Below are 23,916 nucleotides of genomic sequence, written 5' to 3'. Positions count from 1 at the left end.
TAGGGAGTGACTGCTAATGGGCAAGGAGTTTCTTTCTGGGTGATGAAAATGTTCTAAAATTGACTGTGGTGATGGTTGCATAATCTTATGAATATACTAAATCACTGAACTGTACACTTTAAATTTCTTTGCTGTATGAACCGTATCTCAGAAAGAAAGCTGTTCTTAAAAAAAAAGGCATGGGAAGAAAACAGGCAAAAGGCTTAAATAGATATTTCACTAAACAAGACATAGAATAGCTAATAAGCACATGAAAAGGTGTTCAACATTACTAGTCATTAGGCAAACACAAATCAAAACTACGAGACATCACCACACACCCACTAAAATGGCTATACTAAAAAAAAAAAAAGAGACAATACGAAGTGTTGGTAAAGATATGGAGAAACTGGAACTCTCATACATTACTGGTTGGGATGTAAAATGGTATACCCGCTTTGGATAACAGTTTAGTAGTTTATTTAAAAGTTAAACAGTGAATTCCCTGGCGGTCCACCGGTTAGGACTCGGCACTTTCACTGCTGAGGGCCCAGGTTCAATCCCTGGTCAGGGAACTAATATCTCACAAGCCATATGGCGCAGCCAAAAAAAAAAAAAAAGTTAAACAAAAATATCACACAATCCAGCAATTCCAAGCCTAGGTATCTAAGGGAACCAAAAAACACAAACCCTCACAAAGACTTAACATACCCATGCTCACAGTAGCATTATTCATAATAGTCAAAAACTGGAAACAATTCAAATGTCCACCAACAAGTGAATGGGTAAACCAAATATCACACAGTCATACCCTGGAATACTACTCAGCATTGAAAAGGAACAAAATACTGACACATTCTACAACACAGATGAACCTTTCAGCCATGAACAGTGAAATAAGCCAGACACAAAAGACCACATATTGTATTATTCCACTCACATGAAATGCCAAGAAAAGGCAAATTTACAGAGACAGAAACCACATCAGTGGCTGCCTGGGCCTAGGGGCTGGGTGATGAAAGTTCTAGAACTAGACAGTGTGACAGTTATATAATTCTGTATATTTACTAAAAAATCTTCAAATTGTACACTTGAAATGGGTTAATTTTATGGTATGTCAATTATATCTCAATAAAAGGGTTAAAAAAAAAGTTGGCAAGAAAGATGACAGGTTCCAGCTTGAAGGGCCTGTGGGATATGTGAGATTTGAAGACCCGGCTTGGACATCCACGATTCCCACATGGGAAGGGATGTGATGGTCCTGAGAGGAGATGCAACGGAAGAGGAGAGGACAGACAAGGAGAGAGCACCAAGGACGCCTGCAGGGAAGGATCAAGTGAAGGAAGAGAGACCGATGAAGGACTGAGAAGGAGCAGCCAGAAAGAGAAGAGGAAACCCTGGAAAGGCAGCCTCTTAAGGGCCTAAAGAGAAGTATGTTGAGGAGGGAGAGGCCCCTGTTGTGAGGGTGCAGGAGGCCAGGGAGATGAAGCGGCAGGGAGACCGTGTCTAGTAGCTAAGGTTACTGAGGGCCGGGAGCAGTTTCGGAGGCACACGGGGGACTGAGGAACAGATGGGAGGCGGAAGCGTGCACAGCATTGCTGTGAAGCGAAAAGGGAGGGGACACGATGTGCCGAAGTCGCTCCCAGCAGAGCCCGTCTGCCGTTGCTGAAGGAGCAGCCATTAGCCACTTGAGAGCTGTGCAAGTATTTGCTCAGCAGGCATCTCTGCAAACCTCACCACACCCTCAACAGCGGCAAGTTCTTAGCTGGTGAGTGACTGGGGGACACAAAGTGAGGTCCGGAGAAGGGGGGCAGTCGGGCTGTCTCAGAGCCGTGCTGCCCAGAGCAAATGTAGAGCACTCACTACTTACCTTTTTACCCTCCAAGTCTGCAGGTGTTAATAATTCAGGCCGTTTCTCTATTATATTAATTTTATCTTCCAAGTGGTTAGCCTTAAAGATCTTAGAGAGAAAACAAAACTATTGTTTTTGTCCAGAAAAAGAACATCTCAGTTGCTTTATCTGTGTGCAGTTCTCTGGCCAAATAGTTCTGGAGCACCACTTTCAGCTGCTTTGCAGAACTTCTCCCATCCAAAGGCCTCCTACAGACCTCAGATGAGATCAGGAGCAAAATGTCATAAGAGCAAAATAAATTTCTCTTGCAGGCACACTGGCAAGACTTAGCTGTAGGCTTGGAGTTCTGGTGGAGGTAGGTTGTCCTTCAGAGAGGGAATCACTGGCCAGGAGGAGAAACACTGTCACAGAACCAACCAGTCAGGTCAGTTTGTGAGCAGTGACTCCGTGGGCGCTGGTGCCCCAGAAACAAATCTCAAATTCAGTTCTATCACCACAAAGATTTTAGTTTTTTTAGTTTTATGTGAAGTGAGGAGAGAAGCCTACACTTCGTCAGCCACAAAAAACAAAGTAGAGTTTAAATGCTCACTGCTATTCAATGACAGCCCTAGAAGACTTCCAGGCCAGTTCTCGACTCAGGAGTCACAAGAACTTCACTGGCAGCTGCTACTTCTCCCAGTTCCCTTGGTACCAGCACTGCTTCAAAGCGATCAATCCCAGACTCAGGAAGGCAGGCCCCACAGGTCCCCTCATTATTTCAGTAACAACAATTATCACTTACTTTTTTCATCAGTCTATGAGAAGCTGCTGAATTCTCTATCGTAAATACCTGAAGAGGATACCATGCTATTAGTTGTAGGAGATGCACTTAACAGAGAAAGAAAACAAAGATTAAAATGCAACTGCAAGGCAGAGGACAACATCTAACTAACTCTACCTGTGCTCATTATCCCCCTGGGACAGTACAACATTCTGCGCTGAGCCTAGCGAGGTGGCAGACTCAGACCCGGGAGCTGTGGCGATGGGGCAACAGCTATAGCCTGACTCCTGCCCGCACACGAGGCAACAACCCCTCAGCCACCAACGCAAGCACGCCCGCCACATATGTGGCAGCTGCACTTGAAAGAGCTTTAGTCACAAAACCGTGTACCCAGACCACATGACACCTGAACTCAAGAGCGGCCGTCAGGAACTTGGTAGAAGGCACATGTCCAGTACCTGCTCTGCCCCAAGGTGATGGGCCAGCATGGAGAGCAGACTGCCATCACTGACGCACAGGCAGACACCGTCCGGCTTAAGCACCTGCAGAAAAGAACAACCTCAGCACAGATTTTCTTACAACGTCAAGAAATTCCTGTTGACAAACTGACAGGAACATTTCCCATCTGACCCCCTAACTCACTCAGTGATTATTCAATCTTGATCTCCTCCTCACTCTATCCCCTACACGGCCCGGCTGGATCTTCCTATGCCCTAACACCAGTCATACCTGCCTCCCAGGCCCAGGTGGTAACCAGCACCCCCCTCCAACACACCCACCTCCCTCCCCTCTCCCCACCATCAGGAAAGACTGTCCTCAAGCCGTCCTAGAAGGCCCAGCTGAAGGGCTGCCCTGTTTATCAGAGGCAACCTCCCAATCCATGACCACAGGCCTCTTCCCTACCTGGTCACAGCACAGAAAGCCGTGGGCATGTCAAATGACTCCCCAAAGCAGGAATGCCTTTATGGGTCAACAGACCCCTCTGAGAGAAACTTAGGATGGTTGGGACCCTCCCTCCCCCAAAAAATGCATGCATGTGCACACATGCACACATATTTTTCTGCATATGACTCCAAGGGGTCCAGAGACTGCCGTCCAAACCTTGTGTGTGGTCCCCAGGCTGAGAGACACCTTCCACAGGCAGCAGGGAGCAAAGTCTTTCAGGAGAGTTACATGACAATATTTACATTCTAGAAAATTTTAGAAAGGAAGCAGCAGATGAGAGGAATAATGGGATGGCTGAATCCACAAGGATCACCCAAAGGAATTGCTGGTGACCATAAAGGCAAAGTGTCCAGAGGGACAAAGGCAGGGGCCAGGGAGAGGCTCCCATAGAAGAGCAGAGAACAAGCCCTCAGGTAGTCCAGAAACAAGCTCCCTGGCCTCTGACCGAATGCCCGCCCAGAAGGAGCCGGCTGAAGCCACTCATGGACAGAGAAGGGAGCACAGAAAACAAAACCAGCTAATCATAAGTGAGCAATGAGCTCGGTCGGGTCCATGGGACAAACCCCTCCTGGCCTACAACCACCTAAGGGGCTGGACACTTACCGTCTTCAGGGCCTGGACGTATTGATCAGTTCTGTTCTGATCATTGATCTCTCCAAACCGAGGCCGGTTCCAGAGCAGGTGAGCCTGGCAGTCACACACAGGGCGTGCTGGGTGGGCTCTCCCATCCTTTTCGGGGCTGGGCCAGGAAATGAACAGACACAGGGTGATGACCTGCTAGGCACCAGTGAGCATGAAGGCACGGCACAGGGACCTGCCCCAGGGAAACAGAGATGGAGAGGGGACACACCCATGGTCCTCTAGGGGGCATGAGTCTAGGCACTGGCTGTGGAGTGGGCGTCAGAGGTCGGAGGGCCCTCCAATTCAAGGCTTTTCATATATATCTACTCCAAACGGGGGTCCTGCCACTAGGGGAGCCTCTTCTGAGTACACACAAACAAGCACTGAAATACCCAGTCACAAACTTCTGCTCTTATTCTGTTCAGATACGAATGTGCCCACTCAAACCTCTACAGGGTCCGTACAGGGAATTTATATAAAGGCACAGTGTCACAAGCCCAGTGCCCCACCCAGTGAGGCTCGGGGCACACCTGGTCCTCTGGAGGCTGTACCACACACAGTAGTCGTCGTGGTGGGCTACCAGGCAGAGGGCTGAGCCCTGGACAACTGGCTCCTCTTCTGGCAGGAAGTACACACACTGCATCCAGTGGTCGCGCCACTGAAACAGGAAGAGAATCAGCTATCACCAAGCTGCAACAAGAGCAATGCATCTAATCCGGGGGCCAAAACCCAAGTGAAAAATCAATTTGCAGGGAAACCACTGTGTGGACTATAGATAGCTACTATGGCCAAAGAGATAAAGAAGAAAATCCTCAAGTCAGAGAGGCTAAAGGTTCAAAATCTTGCTGGAACACTGCTGGCTTCAGAAAGATAGAACGTGGCCTAGGGCAGTGGTCTTCAAGGTGGGCTCAGGGGAGGGGACTCCAGCCTCTGCCGTGTGCCGTGTGTCGTGTGTGTGTGTGTGTGTGTGTGTGTGTGTGTGTGTGTGTGTGTACCGTGTGTCGTGTATGTGTGTGTGTCTTCCCATATCTAGAAAAACACTAAATTCATTAACAGAGACGTTCGTGACTAGCAGTAACCTTCTCGTGACTAGCAGGAACCTTCTGCCAAAATGTATACTTGATTGCAAGTATCTCCCCTCCACTAAAATCATATCTATACTGACCTCCTGCCCCCACCCACACCTCTTCAGAGTAGCTCCTCAGAGCTGAGAGGCTGTCTCCCAGGCTACAGTCCTCATCTGGCTTCAAATAAAGTTAAGTCACAACTCTCACACTGTGGGTTTTTTTTTTTTTTTTTTTTTCAGTCAACGCATTCTATCCTAACTGATCTTGAACTTAACTTAAAGACAGGTGAATGGGGCTTCCCTGGTGGCGCAGTGGTTGAGAATCTGCCTGCTAATGCAGGGGACACGGGTTCGAGCCCTGGTCTGGGAAGATCCCACATGCCGCGGAGCAACTAAGCCCGTGAGCCACAACTACTGAGCCTGCGCGTCTGGAGCCTGTGCTCCGCAACAAGAGAGGCCGCGATAGTGAGAGGCCCGCGCACCGCGATGAAGAGTGGCCCCCGCTTGCTGCAATTAGAGGAAGCCCTTGCACAGAAACGAAGACCCAATACAGCCTAAATAAATAAATAAACTTATTTAAAAAAAAAAAAAAAAAAAAAAAAAGACAGGTGAATGACATTCCCATCTATCTAAGATGTCTATTTGAATGTAAAAGCTAGAAAATTAAAATCTAACCAGATACATTCTGGAAAAACTAAACATTAACAAGGAGGAAAAAAAAGATTCTCTAAAACCTGTTATTCATTCTTTACTATGCCTCCCTGACCCCTCCTGGGCTCCCACAGTGCCTCCCTGTCACCATGTCCCTCCCACACACCAGCCTCCCAGGTCTTAATGCTAAAGAGCTATGATAGCCAGAGTCCACTGTCTGAGGCTGATCAAAAGCAGTTTAGTGAAGTCATGAGGGAGATTCATTAGCAGCTCTTCAAATTCGAAACAGTCCAAAAGTCACCACTGGTAGAGGAAGGACACAAGCCCCACAGTCAGGACACCTGGGGACAAGCACCCACCAAGGCTGCCTACACCTGAGGCCCTGCTCCCCTCATTGGGGCCGGCTTTGTGTGGTTACCCAGCATGTCTTATATGAGGATTCAAGGAGAAAATACACATAGAAGCACTTTGAAGATATACAAATGAGAAGTATTAACATTTTAATGAAATTCTTATGCTAATTTTGCAATCACCACACTCCTAGAGTGGAGCCGGGGCAGCTCAAGGGCCCAGGAGGACTGACCGAAATCCCACAGCAGTCATGACCCTTTGGCCTAAGCAGTAACTCAGGGAGCAGGATGAGATGCTAAGGCCTTCCCTGAAGTCACCATGTATACACCCAGAACCAGCAGCTGAGCAGTCAAAACAAAGCCAGTGCCCAGCAAGTGGTAACAGGAAGTCAGAACACACAGAGGACAGTGCCCAAGGCCTTCCAGGTGGAGGCAACGTTTGATTCCTTGGTCCTGAAGCTCCTTTCCCACTTTTCTTGTGTTTGTGTACAGAGGGGTAGATAATACATGCACATGAGAGAAAACTCAAAAGATATAAAAGGGTCATGGAGTGAAAAATAAGTTTCCTTTCCACCCCTAACCTCCAGCTCCCTTCCCAGAAGCAACCATTTTCACCAATTTCTGTGAATTCTTCCCATGATACCCTTACATACATGCACCACACATAAAAGCTCATAAACACATATATTCTTATTTTTAATAACACCAACGTTGGCATAGCACACACTGTTCTGCGCCTCTTGTTGTTTCACTTGATCTATCCTTGAGATTGTTCCACATCAGTGCAGAGAGAGCCACCTCACCCTCTGAGTGGATGCAGGAAAATGGACTTAGCCAGTCCCTGCTGGTGGCCTCTAGGTTGTTCCAGTCTTTTCTATTTAATCAGGGTTGCAGTGAGTATCCTGGCACACACGTCATTCTACACATATGCAGCTCCATCCAGAGCCTAAATGCCTAGAAGGGGCATCACTTCCCATCCTGACAGACCGTGGGCCTTGCTGCACTCCACAACGCTCTGGTGAGCACCCTCCTGAGCTGCCCCACGGCTCCACCAACAGTGTGCAAACTCTGAACTTTATTCACTAATACGTGAGAAACAGTATTTCACTGCAGTTTAAATCTGCATGGTTCTTGGACTTCCCTGGTGGCGCAGTGGTTAAGAATCCACCTGCCAATGCAGGGGACACGGGTTCGAGCCCTGGTCTGGGAAGATCCCACGTGCCGTGGAGCAACTAAGCCCGTGTGCCACAGGTACTGAGCCCGCGCTCTAGAGCCTGCGAGCCACAACTACTGAAGCCCGCGCGCCTAGAGCCTGTGCTCTGCAACAAGAGAAGCCACTGCAGTGAGAAGCCAGTGCACTGCAATAAAGAGTAGCCCCTGCTTGCCTCAACTAGAGAAAGCCCGTGCGCAGCAACAAAGACCCAACACAGCCGAAAAATAAATAAATAAATAAAATTAATTTTAAAAAATATTTTTAAAGAAAAAGGAATATAATATGTATTTCCTTTTCTGTAGTTCACGTCCTCCCCATTTTCCATGGAGCTGAAGAAGGTAGATTTTTTTTTTTTTTTTTTTTTTTTTAAGAAGGTAGATTTTGAGGCCACAGAAAATGCGGCTGTAGACAGGCTGTAGCTCTCTATCACAAGCTAATCTGAGGACCCCTGGATTACTCGGTGGGCAGGTCTAAGAGTGGCTGTACCAGGACGAGGGGAGAGCCAGCACACCAAAGCTGCCCTATGGCTCACTGTGACCGCTGGTGCTGACCATGAACTTGGCCTGAGAAGTCTATCTTATATCTTACTACAGCTAGCCTTGCTTTTTTTTCTTTTAAACTCTTCTTTGACATTGATTCTGACATAGTCCCTTCTAACTCTAAATTCTATTTTTTTTTTTTTTTAATAAATGTATTTATTTTATTTTATTTATTTTTGGCTGCGTTGGGTCTTCGTTGCTGCGTGCAGGTTTTTCTCTAGTTGAGGAAAGCTGGGGCTACTCTTCATTGTGGTGCGCAGGCTTCTCATTGCGGTGGCTTCTCTTGTTGCAGAGCACAGGCTCTAGGCGCTTGGGCTTCAGTAGTTGTGGCTCGCGGGCTCTGGAGCGCAGGCTCAGTAGTTGTGGTGCACGGGCTTAGTTGCCTCATGGCATGTGGGATCTTCCCGGACCAGGTCTCGAACCCATGTCCCCTGAATTGGCAGGCGGACTCCCAACCACTGCGCCACCAGGGAAGCCCTAAATTCTTAGGAATCTAAGATTCAACATGCTCCTTTCCCAGGACCAAAAGTGGACAAGTTTCCTGATTTCCACGAACACGTGCTCAGCTCCTGCCTCTTACCTGGAGCTCCTCTGGATCCGAGTGTGCCCAGAAGGGGGCCATGGTGCACTTGATCTTCCCCTCAGGGTCCATTTCAATATCCCACCAGGAGAGAACCACCTGAGCTTGGCCAGATGCCAGAGGTTCAAACTGCCTGCTATGGGAGGCTGCTGAGCTACTGACTTGCTTGCTGAAGTCCACACTGTGGAAGAATATTCAGGAACTGAAGCATATTTTAAGCTCACACACTCCATCTTTAAGCATTTATGGTGACCTCACCAGCAATGAGACTTGTTTGCAATGGACTCCTGATGTCAAAATGAACTCAAAAAGAACTGCCAAAGACCGCAATTCACCAAGTGTCTCCAAACACCACGACCCTGGGTGGCTCCTTGGTACCTGAACATAGGCAGCACGTCGCTGAGGACAGTGAAGTCAGTGAGAGACACCTGGTTCAGCTGAATGTCGTAGACAGAGGGCGCGCCAGGACACCTCTCCAGTTCCAAGGGGGGGACGATGACTTGCTCTCCAAGGCTGGTCTGAACACGGATGGGAAACAGCTTGTTCCATGACCACATCCTCCTGGACTCCACCAGCTGCGCGTAGACGGTTGCTCTGTGAGGCACTGCCTCACAATTTTCCTAAGTTTATATTAAAAAAGTAAAACAAAAGAACAAAAAAATAACCAGTTACATTGACCCACAGTAATTCCCATTGAGCAAAAGAGATTTATTCCCTAATATTAGGCAGGTTTAGTAACATCTAATGCCTTATCACTATTAGGACAGTGAACTGTTTTCAGCCAATGCCCTTGGGAACAGAAGAAACCAGATTTCAGAAAGAATACACATTATGCCTAGGACGACTTATGTCAGGTAAGTTCCTAGCTACCTGACACTCCTGAATATTTCAAAAATAAACCTTAACTGTCATCATGCTGATTAACTCCCACACCAACTGTGAAGAAAGAGCCTAAGTCTTCCTGCTAAGCAGTAATCCTGGCACTGAGCTCCAAGCTTCCCTTCAGTGTAGCTCTCACCCAGACACCAGAACCTTCTTACTGCACAGCCCAGTGGACAAGTGTCCACCCTCAACCGACCTGACCTCCTGGCCTCACCTGGCACTGCCGACCACTCTCCTCACTTGGCTTTGGCTGCAGTCCCTCATCCAATTTCCCTTCTGCCTCATTCATCCAACACGCTCTACACGCCAGGCACTAGGGGCCCAGCCATGAAGAGGACACTCACAGCTGCTACCACACAGAAAGCACAAGCACAGGGTTTCTCTACCTCAGCACTAGTGACCTTTTGGATCAGGTGATCCTTTACTGTGGGGGCTGCTCTGTGCATTGTGGGATGTTTGGTAACATCCCTGGCCTCTACCCACGAGATGACAGTAGCACCACCTCTCAGTTGTGACATCAAAACTGTCTCCAGACACAGCTCTGGATGAGAAGCACTGCTCTCCCACTCTGTCTCCTTCACAAAGCTGTGCTTCCCCTGCCCATCCCTCACAGCGAGGATTCCCCAGAGACCTGGTCTGGACCATCTTTTTCTCCCACCGTGTACTCTCCCGTTTGACCTCAAGCACTCCATCTTCATTTACCAAATACATGTACCAAATGCCTCCTAGTCCTCTCTACTTGGCTGACCCTCAGCTCAAAGTCTGTCTAAACCAAACAAGTCACCTTCACCTCTCCCCCACCTTCCCAGGCCTGGTCCTCCTCCCAGTCAACAGGGAGCTCCACCATCCAAGCCAGTCACCTACACCTCAAACCCTGGCATCATCCTCCATGCCTCCACATCTAAGTAACAGGAGTCCTTGACCACCTTCCTCCTCCCCGAGTCTACCTCTCTGGGTTCCATTTCTATGGCCCTGACTAAGGCCTACCTCAGCCCAGCACCTGGACAACTCCAGCCACCTTCTAACTAGTCTTCCTGCCTCCAGTGCTGCACCCCAGCTGCTCTCCACATGCCTGCCTGCGTAAATCTGACACAGATCCTCTGCTTAAAACCCTTCTGAGTGGGGCTTCCCTGGTGGCGCAGTGGTTGAGAATCTGCCTGCCAACGCAGGGGACACGGGTTCGAGCCCTGGTCTGGGAAGATCCCACATGCCGCGGAGCAACTGGGCCCGTGAGCCACAACTACTGAGCCTGAGCGTCTGGAGCCTGTGCTCCGCAACAAGAGAGGCCGCGATAGTGAGAGGCCCGCGCGCCACGATGAAAAGTGGCTCCCACTTGCCGCAACTGGAGAAAGCCCTCGCACAGAAACGAAGACCCAACGCAGCCAAAAATAAAAATAATAAATAAATAATAAATAAAAATTTTTTTAAAAAACCAAAAACATAAAAAATCTGGGGAAAAAAAAAAGTTGTACACCTATAAAAAAAAAAAAAAAAACCCTTCTGAGCTACCACATTGCCTTCTGGAGCACAGGGGCCCTTCTTGGTCAGGCCCTGCCCAGCCCTTCAGCCTTCTCTCTTACCCTGCCTCCCACACACCCATAATCTGACTCATCTTCACATCTTTGTGCAGGCTGACCTCCTCTGCCGCGACTCCCCCCAGCTGCCAGGCCAAACCCTGCTCACTCTCAAGACTGACTCAGCTCATGCTTCATCTTCCCCGACCTCCCCGACTTCTCCCACCAGAGTGGGCAGGACCTCACCCCACCGACCACCATCAGCGTGGACCTCAAACTGTACTGTGACCACCTGCCCACCTACCTGCCTCCCCAGGAGCTCACCCTCGTATTCTTGGTACTCAGAAAAGGGCCCTGCAAAATGAAGGCACCAATAAATGTGTCTTCTGAGATCAATTCCTGGGTCACTGCAATACCACATGGACTGTCAGACACTCCAGCATCCCAGTTCCATGACCTCCAATGTGGCAGGAAAAGGGACACGGTAATGGAGACTGTGTGCCGCCATAGCTCCTTCAAGCTGAGGCTCAGGCTGGGCAGATGGGGACAGGGATCAGAGTGGACAGTGCACAGCCGGCTGCTACGGGCCAGCTGGGAGAGGAAGCTGAGGACGGCTGCCAGTGCGCCTTTAATTACTACATGAACTAGAGAAAGACAAATTGGACAACATTAATTCTAAATATCCTTGTTCTCTATTTCAGGGATTCATCTAATTGATGGTTTTAATGTAGAGAAATAGAAATAATTTCTACCAAAGTTACTAGGAAGAATTTTGCATTTTGGAGACGACGAGACATCTCACGCAGGATGGGGAGCTGGAGAACGATCACCATCACATGCTGACCACATGAGTAATGTGGACGCTGGCCTCAAATGCCTTGGAAGGAGCCCCCTTCCTCACTCCAGGGGTACTAAGTACCCCTCGAAGAATCCCGGGCTAAGACAGTTACGGGCTCATGTGAACAGTGCCCACATGGCAGGTGCCAGCAGAAGCAGCAAACACTCACACCTCCCCAGCCGGCCTTTGCCTCTGAGTCTCCACCTCCCAGTTTATGTTCATAAAAAAGCAAGACCAACAACTCTGAGCTAACATTTTCAGCATATCTCTCCTTTCTCAAAACAACTGTCGGGGCTTCCCTGGTGGCACAGTGGTTAAGAATCTGCCTGCCAATGCAAGGGACACAGGTCAAGCCCTGGCCTGGGAAGATTCCACATGCTGCTGAGCAGCTAAGCCCGTGCACCACAACTACTGAGCCTGCACTCTAGAGCCCGCAAGCCCCAACTACTGAGCCTGTGTGCCACAACTACTGAAGCCTGCGTGCCTAGAGCCCATGCTCCACAACAAGAGAAGCCACTGCAATGAGAAGCCTGTGCACCGCAACGAAGAGTGGCCCCCGCTCACCGCAACTAGAGAAAAGCCTGCGCACTGCAACGAAGACCCAACACAGCCAAAAATAAAAACAAACAAATTTACTAAAAAAAAAAAAATAGCCAAAGATTATCACCACCCAAACTCCTTCATCTGGAACAGCCTGGCATTCACGGTCTTCTATCCTCTACCCCATTCTCCACATAAGCTTACAAGCACCTTAGGCTGGTGTTCCCACTGACCTACCAAACAGGTCCTCCACCTGGGACATCTCTCCTTTTCCTCAGTGCCTTTCCAAATTCCACCCTCTCCACACATGTCCTCATCTCCTTCCTGACCCTTGACCTTTTCCACCAGCCCTAAACCAAATGTCAGTGGTGCTTCTGCCTACCTCTCCATTTGGCCCATCAAGTCCTTACCACTGCTGACTAGTGTGGATGTAGAAGCAAGAAGAATGGCTTATACTTCTCCCTGGATGCTAGAACACCTTACACACAGGTGACATTCAAAGAATGTTTGCTGAATTGAATTTGAAGACAGTTTCTAGTCTTTTGACTCTAACCTACTAAGACTTGGCATTCAAGAGGCACAGAAGTCATAATTGAGGACAATCAGAATCTCGTAGGAATCAAAAGGTGCCCTAAGGTGTACAGAGAGGTACTGAGGGCTCGGGCTACGTAGAGCGTGCTCTACGAGAGAGTCAACGAGAGCTGTGTGAGTCAACTGAGATCACAGCAATTTGCCCGAAGGAGGCCCTCAGTCCCCTACCTGCACGAGATGCCTGTGTGCGTGTTCATAGGAGGGCAGTGCTCCCTCCCCAATCAGTTCCGTGTCAAACAGCTCCGTGATCAGGATGTTGGCACGACATGGCATGTCACCATCTGAGAAACAAAAGGAAAGAGTCAGAAGCAAGCAACAGATTGGAACAAATATTTACAGCAAATATGTAAAAGATAAAAGGTTAATAGGTCACTAAAATTGAAAGCACATACATATGCTGAAGTATTTAGACGTGTCATCATGTCTGCAACTGACTTTTCAACGGTTCAGCCAAAAAAAATAAACTAAAATCCACATTGACATAACATGTACACATCAAAATGCTAACGAGTGACTAAGTCTTGGTTAAGAGAACATGGGTGTTCAGCATACTACCCTATCAATTTTTCTGTGTGTTTAATATTGCAAGGGACTTGTAAAACTGATCAGAAAACTACAAACACCCAAGAAGAAAACCAGGCAAAAATACAAATAAACAGTTCAAAATAGAAAGCAAATCAATCAAATATATGAAGAAATTTTCATTCTTATTAGCAATTAGAGAGATACAAACAATTAAACTATTAACTATTAAATTAGCAAAAATTATTTGAAAAGCAAAAACTGAATGCTGGTACTTCAGATATTTCTAGGCTGCAGAGAGGGGGAGAAAACTAAAGCAAGAGAGAGGCTGATTCCACTGATACTCAATGATACAACTGAGATCCAGGATTCAGAAACCCCAGTTCCTTACACTAAATCCCGCTTAATCAAGTTAGTTTCTTGCTACCAAACAATCCCCCAAATAACAGTTTTTTTAAGGACAGTAGGATTATGGAAGGTCTTTCTGTTAACTCTATTTTTTAAACCTCTATAATATAATGTAATGTTACTTCTACAATTACAATTTTTAATGAGGCGAGATAAAACTGACTTTGGAAGGGGTATTCATCATGGAGAATTAACTGTAAACACTCCTAATGGCTCATGAATTACAATCTGACAAAGCCCACTCATCTTCCCTACACAGAAGACAAGTATCACAGATGAAGCAAGAAAAGAGCAGCATTAAGAGGTTCAAAGAAGGACGCAGTGGAGAGAGCTTGAACCTTGAGTCATAGAGAGCTGGGCCTGGATCCCACTTTCTAGCCTTAAACCCTCAGTCCTGACCATAAGTCACCTCATCTGTAAAAGAGTGGTAGGTTACAAGATCTGCTTCACCTGGTGGTGTTTCAAATAACAAAGGTAAAACCTATCCAGTTCCTATGAAGTACACGTGTTCTCAATGGCAGCACAACGTGAAAGGAGGCTGAGAAGAAACTTCTGCCTCCTGGCACAGAGACCACCCTCCCGGGTCACTGCCCATCCTCTCTGATATCATGCCAAACTGCAACTGAAATACACTGTCCCATACTAAGCCAACCACCCCACTTGCACACACCTGCTTCTCTGTCCAACACTTCTTCTCAATGAACGGCACCACCAGTCACACAGTCCTGAAACCTGGGCATCACTGACCAGCTCCAGGAGAACCAGAACCCTGACTGGCCTGTTCACCATTGCACCCCAGTGCCGAGAACAACGCCGAGCGCCCAGTAACAGTCAGCAAATGTTAGCTAAGTTCTTGATTCCTCCCTTTTGTCACCCTACATCTAATCAATCACCAAGCCCTACCAATTCTACCTTCTGACTAATTTTTAAGCCAATTATGTAACTTAAAATGATTTATTGCCCAAATCTGCTTCAAAAATAAAGCTTTATGATCTAATGAATTTCAACAAATACTTTTTGAGAGCCTGTGAGTACTAATGTAGAAGGGTACAGAGGGTGCAGGGGGAGCCAGAGGAGGGGCAGTTACCCCAGGTGCCTCAGAAGTCTTCCCCAAATGACTGGATGAATGAATAAATGCCACCCCAAGTCGGCTGCTACACGTCTCAGCATGTAATCCATCTCTGGAGACCAGGCAACAAACTCAGACGCCATTTTTTAAAAGGGCTCAGAACACAAGCTTGGAAATATGCATTTGGGAGCAAAAACGAAGCTGCAAAGGAGAACCAAGACTGGGAGATGTCACTGAGGCCTGGGAAGGGAAAGTTTTCAGAAGGACTGAATGGCAGAAGTACCAAAGCTGCAGTGTTTGTAAAGCAGGGAAAAGACCATCAGCCCGGGCAGTGAGGAAGCCACTTGTCAAGTTGAAGAAGTAGAAACAAAGTCCCATTTACAAGGGGTTAAGGACCAAGCAAAGCTAACAATCTACTCACTAAACAAATATGACTGAATTCTTTCATGTGCCAGGCCCTGTGCCCAGTTATGGAATGGAATAATTAATAAGACTACACAGTCCATGAGCTCAGGATGCTTCAGCTGTGTGGGGATACAGACATTAAATACATAATTACATAATTACTTCATTATTGCAGTCATAAGCACTACATAGAAAAATATTAAGAAACATGAGGGGCCTGGCGTGAACAACACACAGCCTGGAGGAGGCACAGGGCAGAGCACAGATGAGTGACACGGCAAAGGCTGCTCGGCAGGTGAGTCTCCGTGCTCTCAAGATCTCGGGCCAAAATGGAGTAACTGGGATCAGACTTATCCACCACCATAATCAACTAGAAAACCTGGCAAAATATATGAAACAAGTGGTTTTAGACGTTGAACAATGGGAAACAAAGTGACCTCTACTACTGCCCTGGCTTCCAGCCAGCAGGCACTTTCCAGACCATGGTACTCGGTACACAGAGTGAGAGGCCAAGCAAAGTGTCTTGCTGAATAAGGAGACAGCAAAGCGTTCAAGGGAGTGGAGGAGGCTACACTTCAGGGAGAGAGCCGGACAGGAAGTTACACAGAAAAAGGGCTTCAGAAATCTGCAGAGGGTTCCCCTCATGTCTCTTGCTGACTATAGTCACACACACACAGGCTAAGCCTCTAGAAGGCTGGGCAAAGGATGACCATGTAGCTATAAGGTGAACAACTGCCAGAGCTCAGAGGACTAAGAAACATTCTAGTTCTGATTAGCCAGCGCCCAGGCACTCAGCAGAGACCCCAGAAAGGTCACGCTGTACTAGTGTGGCTAAAGCAGGCTTAGAACAAGGGTTCTCAATAGGGGGAGCTTTGCCCCCACCCCCCTACACACACCTGGCACATTTGGCAATGTCTGGAGACATTTTTTGTTGACACAAATGGTGTGGGGGAGGGAGGTGCTATGGGCTTCTACCGGTTAGAGGCCAGTGGTAAACATCCCACAATGCACAGGACAACTCTCCCAGCAAAGAATTATCAGGCTCAAAATGTCAACAGTGCTGCAGTTGAGAAACCCTGTCTTAAAGCTATTCTAACCCTGCTCCAACAAAGCTTAAAAACAAGCCTTGAAAGGATCAAACTGATCTGCAAGAAACCCAACTGCATGCCAGACAAAGCTTTTAAGGGAAGAAAACAAAACTCAGCACTTAGCAATGCCAATCTCCCAATATACACAACCTTCAAATAAAAATTACTAGACACACAAAGAAGGAAAACAGGACCCAAAACCAGGATAAATATTAGTCAATAGAACAAACCCAGAGAAGACAGAGAGAGGCAGTGGAAAAGAAGGATGTTAAAACAGCTAATATAAATATGTTAACTATTTAAAGGAACACATGAACATATAGAACAACGGGAGTTGTAAAAAAGAATCAAAGGGAACTTTCAGAGATGAAAAATACAGTATCAGAAATGAAAAGTTCACTAGATATGCTTGACAGCAGATCAAACACCACAAAAGAAAAGATCAGTGAACCCAAAGACCCATCCAAGAAACTACTCATGTCCATCAATAGGTGAAGGGATGAACGGATTATGGGATGTACACACATGGAGTGCTGCTCAGTAACAGAAGGAAATGAATGCTTTTTACATAAAACACTGTGGACAAAACTCAAAAGCACTGTGCTACAGAAAAGAAAGCAGGCACAAAAGAGTATACACTGTACAATTTCACTTATTCAAAATTCTAGAAAAGGCCAATCTAATCTATATTGAAGAAAGCAGATCAGTGGGTGCCTAGGGCCAGGGATACGGGGGGGAATGACTGCGAAGAGTCATGAGGAATCTCTTTGAGCGTGATGGAGACATTCTAGTATCTTGATGGTGGAAGTGGTTACAAGTGTGTTTACATTTGTTAAAACTCAAACTATACACTTCAAATGGGTGTATCTACTTTACATGAATTATACCTCAATAATGTTGATTAAAAATGGGATGATCTGTGCACTCTTCTATATGTATGTTACGCTTTAAAAATAAATACAGGGTATACTAATCCCTTCTTTTGTAAATGTTTCCGATTCTCCATAAAAAATATGATTTTCAAATGGGAGAAAAATGTTGACTTTAGGTAGATGCTTCTTTTCTTTTTTCCTTTAAATAAATAAATTTATTTATTTATTTATTTATTTATTTATGGCTGCATTGGGTCTTCATTGCTGCACACAGGCTTTCTCTAGTTGCGGGCTTTCTCTAGTTGTGGCAAGCGGGGGCTACTCTTCGTTGTAGTGCACGAGCTTCTCATTGCAGTGGCTTCTCTTGTTGCGGAGCACGGGCTCTAGGTGTACAGGCTTCAGTAGTTGTGGCACACAGGCTCGGTAATTGTGGCTCACGGGCTCAGTAGTTGTGGTTCGTGGGGTCTAGAGCACAGGCTCAGTAGTTGTGGCACACGGGTTTAGTTGCTCCGTGGCATGTGGGATCTTCCTGGACCAGGGTTTGAACCTGTGTCCGCTGCATTGGCAGGCAGATTCTTAACCACTGTGCCACCAGGGAAGTCTCCCTAGAAGCTTCTTGTAAATCTTTCCACTGTGCTCCTCCGGTATCAGTGGCATGTGAAATGTTAGAAGTCTGATACAAATTCCTAAACTATAAAAAATATTCTGAAAACCTGGAGAGACCAAGCTACACAGGCAAATCTCTCACACTGGATACTGAGACAGGATATCGGAACTAAGCAAACCTCTTTCTACTATCAACTTAAGTTTTACCTCTGTCTGATAAAACTCAAAACTCAGATAAATTGAACCACATAAGAATTCCAACTTGCTTAAGCAACAGGTTTCATTTGTTTGCATCACCACTCTTATACTTGATTAGCTCTGGTTTACTCATTCCTGATTTGTTTCAACTAGTAGAGAAATAAACTAACAGAAAAGCAGAGTACTTATCTTCAGATCAGCACATGGAGAGGCCCCAGTCTCTGTGGTTACCAGGGTACATCTATTCCACAAACTGGAATAAACCTTTTCCTCTCTCCTACAAGAGCAAGTAAAGCTTTTGACACAGGATGTGTTGATCTTACCTGGCCCTATGGTCACCTCAGTGGAATGCTTGTTGATAATCTTAATCTTATCACCGAAGCCATTTTTCTCCACAATCTTCACAGCAGCATCAGCCATAGGTTTGAAAACCTAAAAATTAGAGACAAAACCCAAGTAAAAATGAGCAATAAATTAAATAACATCCTAAAACCCAAGATATGCCTTGATTCTGGTCCTATGACTTGAAGTAAAAGAGGCCTCCACTACAGAATTTCTTCCTGAATACACAAAATGTACCTTTGTTACCATTTGATACAGGCAAAATACTTCATTGGGCTGATTTGGGTTCATCTGATAAATAAACAAGACTTCATCTATGTAACTTAAATACTTCTCCAAACGTGTGTCTTGGAAATGAATACAAAAGGATGAGATTGCGCTGGGTTTAACTTGCAGCTGGGCCTTCCCATTACATGCCAGGCACAGGAGGGACGCAGGGGGCTCCCAAGGAGGCTGCACTACTTAGTAAGGATGGCAGGTGTCAGTGCTATGCTAGAGGGAACCAGGAAGGGGACTTGCCTCACGAAACCATGATCTGTGACCTGGGACAGGAAGTGTATGTGCTCCCTAGAGGAAAGTGAGACTGTAACTGTAGTAGATGTTAAGTGCGAGCAGGTTACCCTCCTGCTTAAAACTGTCTCAAATCCCTACTGCTAGCAGAACACAGCCTGTGTTTTCTCACGGTATTTGAGGCCTTCCAAACTGTGGACCACCTTACTTTACCCAGCCTTACTCCCCTCCCACACCCTCCACCCGATACACACACACACACACACTCACACACACACAACCAATGCTACAGCCACGCGGATGTCCTCATTGTGCAGGAGGCAAGCCTGAGTCTTCCCTGCCCTACCCCCACCTGCCAAAGCAAACCCAACTTTCCAGGGCAACACAAATCCCCCCCCCTACAGAAGTCTTCCCTGAACCCTTCACATGTCCCTAAACATAAGTTTCTCCAACTCTTACTTTCCAGCCTGCCCAATTTAGATTGCACAGCTCCAACCACGTCACTGCATAAAACATACAGATGCACACGCGGCCACACACAGAGAGAGGAAATTTTTGAAAATGATAAAGTGTCTGGTCACGATGACAAGATTTCCATTTTTTTCTAAGACCTTTTCTGCATCACCCATATTTTCTGCCATGATCATGTATTTCTTTTATTATAATCAAAAGGGAAATGCTATATTCTTCCATAAAGAATGCATATGTGCTCAGCTAGGAAAAAAAATCTTCACAATCTGTTTCAAATTATTTCTAGGCTCTGGCTTGATGGTTTTGATGTGTTCATAGTTTGAGGGCCTCAAACCCTCAGTTCTCACCAATCAGTTTACCTCCAACCCAAAAGTATCACAAGCTCACACCATCCTCTCAGTCCTCCTGCCTCATGACTTATCATTCATCTCCTCCACTGACCCTTCAGGCTCTGTCATTCACAGCCTCCTCCTCAGCCACCAAGAACTCAAGAACTCACCCCAACATTATCTGGAATGAACCCTGAAGCTGAATTCCCAACATCATTCTGTGTCCTCCCCCCGCCCTCAAATCAGTTTGGGGAACTGACCTTCTTTCAAGTGGTGCACCTGTCTGGTCTAAGGTCAATGAGGTAAGTTAAATGGCATTTAACCTTATTCTGGCCAATGATACCTAAAGAGAGGTCTGCTAGAGATTCCTGGGAAAGTTCTTTTTGCCCTTAAAAAGGAGAAAGAGAGGAAGCCAGGACCATGCTTTGTTTTCAAGGCATTTGCCACAGAAATCACTGTAACCAATGCACCTTCCCCAAATATTCCTTCCTTTTCAAGTGTACTAAAAGAGAAGCGTACAGTCAATGTCTGTGATTTCTTATATTCCATCCATTCCTCAACCTTATTCTCCTGAAAATATCACCTAAAGGCGGGTCACCAATAACCTCCTAGTTGCCAACCCACAGCTTTCTCAGTCCTCATCCTGCTCAATTTCTACACCTGCGCTAATACAGTAGCCATATGTAGCTATTTAAATGTAAATTAAAACTGAATAAAATTCAAAAATTCAGTTCCTCGGGCCTACTAGTCACATTTCAAGTGCTCAGCTGCCACATGTGGCTAGGGACCAGCATACTGGCCAGTAGAGCCATAGAAGATTTTCAACATCAGAAAGTTCTATTGGACAGTGCTACTCTATAACATCCACACCTACTGACCACTCCCTCTTTCTCACGATTTCTATGCAGTCTGCCCCCTACCCTCTAGGGTCTCTTCGTGTCTGCCTGGACTTGACTTTATGGCCACTCTTCTTCCCTCAGCCCCCTGAACATAGGCGTGTTCCAAGGTTTGCTCTTTTCAGTGTACTCTCTCTCCGTGGACAACCTCCTACACTGCCAGCTTCACCTGTCACATCTTTAGCAAGTGAGTCCCAAATCCACTATATATGCAACTCTCTCAAGGTTCAGACTTCTATCTACAGGGACCAGCAGGTTCTCGCTCACTCTTTCTTCTGGACCTGTCTTTCCTGTTGCCATGCAGCTCAGGCAGAGCTGAAACCACAGGGCAATCCACAGACAGGAAGACCAGAGGATCAAACAGGTAGTCACTAAACAAAAACTGGGAGGCCACCATAAGATGTCAAGAGTCAAACGGAAGGGGTCTGAGAGTCACAGGCAAGAGCAGCAAGAGAATTTGAAATCCAGGTAAGTGATGTAAAAATATGGAAAAACCTAAGAGTACAGTCCTACCAATTCTATCGAAAAATATGTTCTCACCCTATATTTTTAATTAGCAGTCCACATATATACTGGCTCCTGCCACAAGACCTGTCTCTCTCATTCTCAACACGTCCAAAATGAAATGCATTTTCTTTCCTGCAAAGTAAGTTATCTTCCTCTGAGTTCCTCTTACCAGTCAATGGCAACCCTGCCTCCACCCTAGACACCCACACTAGAAAACTAACTCTCACACACACTCACACCCTCCCATCAAAGCCACCAATGTGGAGTGAGCACCATATTAGGAACTAAAAAGACCAAGCTCCAGGTCTAGCTCTCCTACTTATTAACTGTGGGACTTATATCTTTAACCTCTATGGGTCTTAGTTTCTTCATTTACAAAGATAATAAAATCTAGTTGAGTTTTTTGTTTTTGCCGTGCTGTGGAGCAGAGCTTGTTCCTCTCCCGCTCAGCCGTGCAGGCTGAATCGACCAAAGCAATGGTTATGGAGAAGCCTAGTCCCCTGCTGGTTGGGCGGGAATTTGTGAGACAGTATTACACACTGCTGAACCAGGCCCCAGACATGCTACACAAGTTTTATGGAAAGAACTCTTCTTATGTCCATGCGGGATTGGATTCAAATGGAAAGCCAGCAGATGCAGTCTATGGACAGAAAGAAATCCATAGGAAAGTGATGTCACAAAACTTCACCAATTGCCACACTAAGATCCGTCATGTCGATGCTCGTGCCGCTCTGAACGACCGTGTGGTGGTCCAGGTGATGGGCTTGCTCTCTAACAACAACCAGGCTTTGAGGAGATTCATGCAGACGTCTGTCCTTGCTCCTGAGAGCTCTGTTGCAAATAAGTTCTATGTTCACAATGATATCTTCAGATACCAAGATGAGGTCTTTGGTGGCTTTGTCACTGAGCCTCAGGAAGAATCTGAAGAAGAAGTAGAGGAACCTGAAGAAAGACAGCAGACACCTGAGGTGGTATCTGATGATTTTGGAACTTCCTATGATCAAACTGTCAGCAATGACTTAGAAGAACATTTAGAAGAACCTGTTGCTGAACCAGAACCGGAGCAAGAACCTGTGCCTGAAGTCCAAGAGGAAAAGTCTGAGCCAGTACTGGAAGAAACTGCTCCTGAGGATGCTCAGAAGAGTTCTTCTCCAGCGCCTGCAGACATAGCCCAGACAGTGCAGAAGGACTTGAGAACCTTTTCTTGGGCATCTGTGACCAGCAAGAACCTTCCACCCAGTGGAGCTGTTCCAGTTACTGGGATACCACCTCACGCTGTTAAAGTACCAGCTTCACAGCCTCGTCCGGAGTCTAAGCCTGAATCTCAAATTCCACCACAGAGGCCTCAGAGGGATCAAAGGGTTCGAGAACAGCGAATAAATGTTCCTCTCCAGAGGGGACCTAGACCAGTCTGTGAGGCTGGTGAGCAAGGTGATGTTGAACCCCAAAGAATCGTAAGACACCCTGACAGTCACCAGCTCTTTATCAGCAACCTGCCTCATGAGGTGGACAAATCAGAGCTTAAAGATTTTTTTCAAAATTATGGGAATGTGGTGGAGCTGCGTATTAACAGCGGTGGGAAATTACCCAATTTTGGGTTCATTGTGTTTGATGATTCTGAGCCTGTTCAGAAGGTGCTTAGCAACAGGCCCATCACGTTCAGAGGTGAGGTCCGCCTGAATGTGGAAGAAAAGAAGACTCAAGCCGCCCAGGAAGGGGATCGCCGAGATAACCGCCTGCGGGGACCTGGAGGCCCTCGAGGTGGGCTGGGTGGTGCGATGACAGGCACCACCCGAGGAGGCATGGTGCAGAAACCAGGATTTGGAGTGGGAAAGGGCATTGCTCCAAGGCAGTGAATTGCTCGTCACCGATCTTCAGGCAGCAGTACAAACCCTAGCTCCCACAGAATGGTGAATTTCTTCAGCCAACTTTTGGTATCTTGGAATCTGATTCTAGTCTATGATACACTGCTTATGTTTGTACAATTTTACTTTTTGTATTAATGGTGTGTGCTCCTTCTCCCTCTCTCCCCAACCCCGCCACCTTTTAGTCCTTCAGTTCATATCATTTTGTGGAATGATATTTTAGGAAAAACAGATTTTTAAAGAAGAAAAGAAAAAAGACTGCATTTCCTTGTTTCATTTGCATATACATACTGGTTTTCTTTTTAACAGTTTCCCCAAAGGAATGTGTCTTGCTTATTACTTACATTTGGTATGTTTCACTGACTGGAATATTTCTTACTTATTTTCTACATGTTTCAAAAGCCTGTGAGAATTACAGGATTTGATAAACACTTTTAAGGCAGGAAGAACCCAAATTGTCTCTTCTTTGAGAGTCATGACTACCTTCTGGTGTGGAAAAATTGCTGTTGGAAAAATTGACAATTTAGATTCTCTCTGGTATGGTTAAAAACTGAATAAAAGGTGTTAGTGGAGTTTCTCTTTGGATACGTGGTCACAAAACAGTTCCCAAACCTACTGTTTTTACCACTGAAATTTAAATTGTTCAGTAGGTTTTAAATGTCTAGAATGCAACTGATAAGCTTTTCTTGAACTGTTAGGTTTTTTTTGAAGTAGTTTTTTCATGTTTAATTTGTATTTGTAAAAAAAAAAAAAATTTCTTTTTAAAAAATCTGAATAACACAAAACCAGAGCAAAACTGTTGTGCCTTCTATTTATCTTTGATTCCATTCTTGGCGATTGTTTAAAGAAAAATAATAATTTTTAAAAAACCTAGATTTGTTCTATCAGGTTCAGAGTATGTTGGGAA

General features: G+C 46.2%; 2 protein-coding genes across 4 annotated transcripts in view; one reads left to right on the top strand and one right to left on the bottom strand.

Annotated features, from left to right (window-relative positions):
• PRMT7 (protein arginine methyltransferase 7) overlaps positions 1 to 23,916 on the bottom strand; it is a 51,172-nt gene that overhangs the window by 8,262 nt on the left and 18,994 nt on the right. For 2 of the 3 annotated variants that reach the window (XM_059904812.1, XM_059904814.1), the window contains exons 5-13: positions 18,413 to 18,521; positions 13,090 to 13,202; positions 8,935 to 9,176; positions 8,557 to 8,737; positions 4,688 to 4,815; positions 4,140 to 4,275; positions 3,050 to 3,133; positions 2,613 to 2,660; positions 1,850 to 1,939 (exon numbers count right to left, since the gene is read on the bottom strand). In XM_059904812.1, coding sequence (XP_059760795.1) covers positions 1,850 to 1,939; positions 2,613 to 2,660; positions 3,050 to 3,133; positions 4,140 to 4,275; positions 4,688 to 4,815; positions 8,557 to 8,737; positions 8,935 to 9,176; positions 13,090 to 13,202; positions 18,413 to 18,521 — 1,131 coding nt within the window. Of the gene's footprint in view, positions 1 to 1,849; positions 1,940 to 2,612; positions 2,661 to 3,049; positions 3,134 to 4,139; positions 4,276 to 4,687; positions 4,816 to 8,556; positions 8,738 to 8,934; positions 9,177 to 13,089; positions 13,203 to 18,412; positions 18,522 to 21,832; positions 22,085 to 23,916 lie in introns of those variants that run through there. The other variant, XM_059904813.1, reaches the window with a different exon arrangement.
• On the top strand, positions 21,550 to 23,094 carry LOC132353552 (ras GTPase-activating protein-binding protein 1-like). The gene has a single exon (XM_059904815.1). The coding sequence runs from the start codon at positions 21,621 to 21,623 to the stop codon at positions 22,998 to 23,000; it is 1,380 nt and encodes a 459-aa protein (XP_059760798.1). The 5' UTR covers positions 21,550 to 21,620; the 3' UTR covers positions 23,001 to 23,094.

This window comes from Balaenoptera ricei, chromosome 19, assembly GCF_028023285.1.
Source record: "Balaenoptera ricei isolate mBalRic1 chromosome 19, mBalRic1.hap2, whole genome shotgun sequence".
Lineage (NCBI taxonomy): Eukaryota > Metazoa > Chordata > Mammalia > Artiodactyla > Balaenopteridae > Balaenoptera > Balaenoptera ricei.
This window is presented reverse-complemented; position numbering and strand designations above follow the sequence as displayed.